The 6,639-nt window shown below is 36.8% G+C and overlaps 1 protein-coding gene across 8 annotated transcripts in view; it reads left to right on the forward strand.

Moving 5' to 3' along the window:
* The window catches only part of Atp13a3 (ATPase 13A3), a 90,873-nt gene extending 86,543 nt beyond the window's left edge, over nt 1-4,330 (forward strand). For all 8 annotated transcript variants that reach the window (XM_048346916.1, XM_048346924.1, XM_048346920.1 and 5 more), the window contains one exon: nt 1,071-4,330. In XM_048346916.1, coding sequence (XP_048202873.1) covers nt 1,071-1,268 — 198 coding nt within the window. In that variant the 3' untranslated portion in view covers nt 1,269-4,330. The remainder of the gene's footprint in view (nt 1-1,070) is intronic.
* The last annotated feature ends 2,309 nt before the right edge of the window (nt 4,331-6,639 follow it).

The raw sequence follows: 6,639 nt of genomic DNA on the forward strand, positions 1-6,639 counted from the left end.
CACTCTAAAAGTTGTGGGTGTTTTTGTTTGCTTGCTTGTTTTATTTATGTCTTTTATCTTGATACAAGGTCTGTGTATCCCAGGTTAGTCTTGACTTTCAGTCCTTCTGCCTCATTCTCCCTACTATTCTAGGATTCCAGGTTATAAAGGATGGATTGGCAGATCCAAGTCCTGATTCTGACCCAACAGTATTTATTTCATGCTTCAGGGTTTTGGAAGGTGATATTAACAGAAGCAATGATTTTTCACTACCTTTTTCCAAAAGATAGTTTGGGATAGATTATCAAGATTTTCAGATCCAATACTAAAAGTTAACTCTCAGGGGCTGGGAATGTGTCCTAGTGGTAAAGTGCTCACCTCGTATACATGAAGCCCTGGGTTCAATTCCTTAGCACCATATATATAAAAAAAGCCAGAAGCGGAGCTGTGACTCATGTGGTAGAGTGCTAGCCATGAGCAAAAATTAAAAATTAGCCAGGCACAGTGCTTAGTCCCCGAGTTCTGGCAAAAAAAAAAAAAAAAAAAAAAGTTAACTCTCTTTCTCTGGGTTTGGGTGGCTCATGCCTATAATCAGCCACTTGAGGCTGAGGATCTGGTCAAAGCCAGCCTGGGAAGGAAAAATCTGTGGCTCTTAATCTCCAATTAACCACAAAATCTGGAAGTAGAAGTGTGGCTCAAGTGGTAGAGTGCCAGCCTTGAGCAAAAGAACTCAGGGACACTGCCCAGACCTGTTCAGCTCCATTACTGGCATACACAAAAGAAAGAAAAGAGAGGAAGAGAATATATTTTTTCTAGTTACTCTGAATATGTTGACAGCATCAGTACACAGCACATAGGTATTATACATAAAACTGAAGAAACTGAAGTTACTGTGATAACCCCCTCCCCAAACAATCTCTAAAAATAATCTGTTCTTAAATGATTGAAAGCTGACTTTTTTTTACATGGGTTGTGTTCATTTGTTTGTTGTACTCATAAGTCATTTTTTCTTATTTTTGTGCTAATGTGTGTTTCTTTTCCTGTTAAAAACAATAGTCCCTATAATCAACTAGAGTTTTCTTTTGTCCTAGGAGTCAGTGGATCGGTGGGGGAAATGCTGCTTGTCTTGGGCACTGGGCTGTAGAAAGAAGACACCAAAGGCAAAGTATATGTATCTGGCGCAGGAGCTCTTGGTTGATCCAGAATGGCCACCCAAACCTCAGACAACGACAGAAGCTAAAGCTTTGGTGAAGGAAAATGGATCATGTCAGGTCATCACCATAACATAGCAATGACTTGGTGTCAGTGGTTTGCTGATAGCAGTGTTCAGGAGAGTGATTTTAGGATTTCCTGGTCCTGTATGTCAAAATGGCCACCAATTTAGTTGATGCTTCTTGTGATAATACATTAACTGATTTGAAAGCTTTGCTTTAAAACACGTACAAAAGGGAGAGCAACATTGAACTCACAAAGTACTAAACTGGTTATATCTTCATTCAGTAACCTAAGTATTATATATATTTGTAGAATTTTGTTTGTTATGTGATTATTTCTTTTGGGTACCAGAGAAATCTGGTGTTCAGTAGGTTTTTAAACATTGGCTTTTGAAATTAGTTTGCCTTTTAAAATTTATTCTCACAACCCCTTTGTCAGGAAAAGTTTGGTGTTTTTTTTTCTTTATATACAGGCTCTAAATTTGGAATTGTTAAAAATAAAATGGCTGTTAATTAACCTCCAGTGAAAACAAATTGAAAGCCTGATTTCATTTCAGTATTTCTTCCAAAGAATTCTATGTAAACATACATGGAACAGTTCCCTTTGGTGGGCCAGAAGTTAGGAGTGAGGTTGTGTGGTGTTGCTTATAGAACAACTCAGGTAATTCTGTGTATGGTTTTATATTTTTCTGTACAAACTGCCTGGGTTTATTTTTCTAATCAGTAAGGTGCTTCACTGCTTCTTGATATCCTCCAAGCTGTTGAGTGGATCTTGTGCTATGTCTGGGGTCAGTAGTCTACTTTGCCTCACTTGAACCTTGGCAATCCTTTTTCACTAGGAAAAGGTAGTAGATAGGAATCTATTTTTCTAATAGCTCTTCGTACCTCTTTTTTGTTCAGAATGTGTCTTATTTTAATTATTTAAACACATGATAATTGTGAGCTTTCGTTTTTACATTTTGATTTTTTTTGTTGTTTTTTACCTTGAAAGATTTTCCCCCCATGGTTTGCTATGTCTTTCCTGTCACTAGTGAGGCTTAAAAAAATTGGCATTGGATTTTAATAAAATTTCAGAGCAGTGTGAAATTGGTGAAAGTTCGTTGCAAAGCCATTAGATGGCGCCAGCATACTACTTTTTTGTTAAGGATATTTGATGTGGCAATTTCTGGGAGATAAAAAAAATCCAGGAAACAAAGTTAAAGAATTGAAGACATTCAGTGAGCCAAAAGAAGGAAGTATTGGAAATGCTTTTTATCTTTCTGTTTTGCCCAATTAATGTTTAAATTCTAGAGGAACTTAAAGCTACTTTTAAAATGCCCACTGTTTATATTGGCAAATAACTAATATTGCTGTAAAACAATGTGACGTTTTCTGAGTTCTCACTTAACAATCACATGTTTGTGCTTTTCACTCCTAGCTGATCATTACAACATAGTTGCCAATCTACCAAGTGTTACCCAGAATTATAGAACCAAATGTTTCTTATTATTTATACTGCAAAGAACTGAATGATGTTTGATAACTGTAGAACATATAAATTACACTCAGGATCACTGTTACTGCTATTGCCACTGATGATTCTTAAAAAAATACAATCCATATACTTTTCATCAAAATGTATAATGTGATATTAATACACATTAGATAGAACAATTGTTCCATGAATGATTCTATGAAGCTATGCATCTTAGACCTCTTGAGCTGTGACTTAGCACTGTTTTCTATAGTTTCATGTTCTCTTCATTGTTTTATAATGCTCATATCCGCTCAAGTGCTACTCTTTAGTGATTTCCAGAATTGCGATTTCTGCTCTTTGTGTTAAATACTGAACCATATAATTCAAGTAATTGCCAAGTACAACTTAAAAATCCAGTTATTGATTGTATTTAACATCTTTAAGAGCATGATCATAAAAACTTATTTTTGACACACATCTCTCTTAACCTTTAGAGTTAAGGGTTTCTAGATCATTTGTCCATATTGATTTCAAAGGAACAAGGCTTGAGGTAGATGGAAGAGCATCTGTAGGCAGTTAGACTTAAGAAGACAGGATAGGTTTTCAAGGTGAGAATATTATTTGAAGAATATCTGTGAATCCCGGTGTGGCTCCTGTGCAGTGCCATAGACAGTCCTCTGTAGGTCACCATTACATAATAGTTTGGTTCTGAATTTTACATTAAATTATTTGAGTGTATACAATTTTTAAAATCTGTACATATATTATTTTGATGTATTAAGATTGATAAATATTGCTGATTTAAATTTTATTTATGCACATACTTAAAGGACAGAAATGTCTGGGAAAGTAATTGTTAAATAATGGTATGTAACTTTTTAACTTTTTAAATAAATAACAAGATTTTTAATGTGTGTGTCCCTCAGGGTTGTTTAAAGTTTTTTTCTTCCCTCAAATATACATATGTTTTCTATTAGCACCAACTGCTGTCAAGCAATGCTGCAAATAATGCTTGAATAAGAGTGGCTAAGCCAACAGCAAAAGAAATACTTTTTATAGTAGTTTTATAATCTTTAAATTCGAAAAGCTTCCCAAATTGCACTTGCATTTAAACAAAACTGTTGCAGTTTTTACTCTATTTATTTCCTTTTCCCATATTGTTGAAAGTATTGCACAGTTTCAAAAGGCATGGTTAATATATTGATGTTTATGTAGTCTGTTTCAAAACAGCTATAGACAATTATCCAACAAAGAACAGAATTAAAGCTTTAGAAAAAATACTGGATATTTCATGCATGCAGTTTTGACATATCTGGAAATAGGTTTTTGTATATTTATGGTGGGAGGTGGTGGGGAGTTTTTAATAAGATGGATGTCAATGTTTGTACAGTCCGGGCATTTACACATATTTTAATGTATTAAAATTTGGTAATTATGTGCACATGAAATTAATGAAATAATTATTTCCTGTTATGATTTGTGAATTCCCTAAGGCCCTGGATTTTTTTAAGTAACTTTATATCAGAAATGATACTGCATCTTTATATTTTTAAAATTGTATTGCTGCTCAAGAATGGTACCCTGTTGTCAAAAAGGCATACATTCATAATTGTACATTCAGCATTGTAAATAACCTTATTAAATCTTTTTTGATTGAAGCTATTAAAAATAAAAACTTAAATGAATGATGTATTTCTACAATTTTTCCTGTGTCAATATATTTGTTTGCTTTTTTGTTAAATGAAAACAGCCTCTGGATTAATTAGTAATTGCTTAGTACTTCCCCACTTCCTTTTTTTGTTTGTTTGTTTGCTTTTGTTTTGCCAGTTCTGGGGCTTGAACTCAAGGCCCGGCACTGCCCCTGAGCCTCTCTGTGTTCAAGGTTAGCACTCTACCACTTGAGCCACAGCACCATTTCTGGTTTTTCCCATTTATATGGTACTGAGGAAAACGAACCCAGGGCTTCATGCATGGTAGGCAAGCACTCTACCACTAAGCTACAGTCCCAGACCCCTTTTTAGCTTTGTTTTTTGGTTTATTTTAACTTTATTATTAAGCCTTTGTACAAAGAGGTTACAATTCTTTCAGTCAGGCTATGAGTATAATGCTCCTTGATCAATCTCACCCCTTCCTTTGTTTCCTCCATTTCCTCCCTCCCGTCCCTACCCTCAAGTTACATAGTTCGATTTGTACATAATGTACATTGAATATAATGGCTGCATTTGCTCACCCTCCTTTGGTATGTCCCCCACTGTTACCTCCCCCTAAAACAGACACATTCCTGCCTCCTGGTATACATTTTGTTAAACAGTTTGTTTTAAACATGGGTTTTGAGGCCAGTCCAGATTGCATGCCTCATATCACATCAGGCCTTAGGCTGTCCTGGGATGCTCTTGAGTCAGATACAAAGTAGAACCACATAGGAAGTGTCAAGGTTGGAGGGTAATGCTGCAATAGATGGACTTACAGTCCAGTAGTAGTAGTTGGTGAAAACTGAAAGGACCCATGATACCTACAGAGGCAGTGGTTCTTCCCTCTGGTTAGGACTGACCAGAAGAATTTAGTTGAATCAGCACTTGCTGGCTTACTGCCCATGGCTATATCAAGTATTGATGGTATCCTGGGGCTTTTACTTTATATTTATTTCATTTTTTTGGTATTGAAGTTTAAACTCGGGCTCACACTTGCCAGGGTAGGTGCTTTTACAATTGAGCCACACCTGAACCCTTTTCCAAAGATAGTCTTGTTTGTGGCATGTAAATAAATACTCTTTAACCCTGATCCTCCTATTATGTTTCTTCTTGAAGCTAGGATAATGGGTGCATAACATACATAACACCCAGTTGCTGATTGAGGAAGACTTGGGAACTTTGCTTCCCAGGCTAGCTAGAAACCGTGATCCTTCCAATGTGAACCTCCCAAGTCTCTAAGTTAATTGGCATCTGGCTCCTGAAGCCTTTTTGATAACACCTACGAATGTCATTGTTTGGGGGACTTCTTCTCATCCTACATAAAATAACAGGAAATACACTCCACCATTCTATTTGTAGTTCTAGAGAGAAAGTTATTTTGCAATTCAAACATTTTTTTGTGTACAATTATAAGAAAAATTGGCAAAAGTGAATCTCAATTTCTCAGATGAGGCACAAAGTGGCCCTATGTTAAATGAGAAGGTATTCACTTTCACCATTAAATAGGGAAATGCAAAGCAAACTGCTGGGATAACTTTGAGACAGAAACATTTTCAAGAATACCATGTGTGGGCAGTGATGTATGGACAGGGAATTTTCATACAAACAGCATTGGACATCAGTACAACCCCTTTGGAGAGCATTTGGACATGAGTGCAGCTGAATACAGGAACACATCACAGCAGCAGTGACATTGTTGAGCATTTTCCACAATAGATTTGCCTTAATCGTAGAAAAGTGGAGAGCCAGGTACTTGGAGGTAGCTCGTGCCCATAACCCTAGCTACAAAAAGCTGAGACCAAGTAGGAATGTCCGTGAAACTACTCTCCAATAAACTGGCAAGAAAGCTAGAAGTGGAGATGTGGTTCTAGTGGCAGAGCACCAGCCTTGAGCACAAAAGCCAGGTGAGGGTGCAAAGCCCCAGCAAGAAGGGGGAAAGAAAAAAAAATTATAGAGAATGGAGTGAGAATTGTCACACTGGGGCCCATAACAGTTATTACATGCAGGGCTGTGGCTGCTACCCCAATCCACTAGTTGCTATTTTTCTAGCATGAATGCTACATGGTTCCATTTATGGAAAAACTCTCCTTCCTGCTCTCAGTTTTCTTTGACAGTAGGATTCAAGTTCTATGTAGCATCTTAAGTTTGGAGACATTTTTCAGGAAAAATGAGAATATGCCCTGTAAGATAGAGTCCTTTCTTCTGGGCAAGTCTTGTCATCAGGATGCAGATGGTCTCTTTCTTCCTTTGGAAAGTGCTCAGTCACATGTGCATCTACAAGCCTCACAGTCGCTCCGGG

This window comes from Perognathus longimembris, chromosome 5, assembly GCF_023159225.1.
Source record: "Perognathus longimembris pacificus isolate PPM17 chromosome 5, ASM2315922v1, whole genome shotgun sequence".
Lineage (NCBI taxonomy): Eukaryota > Metazoa > Chordata > Mammalia > Rodentia > Heteromyidae > Perognathus > Perognathus longimembris.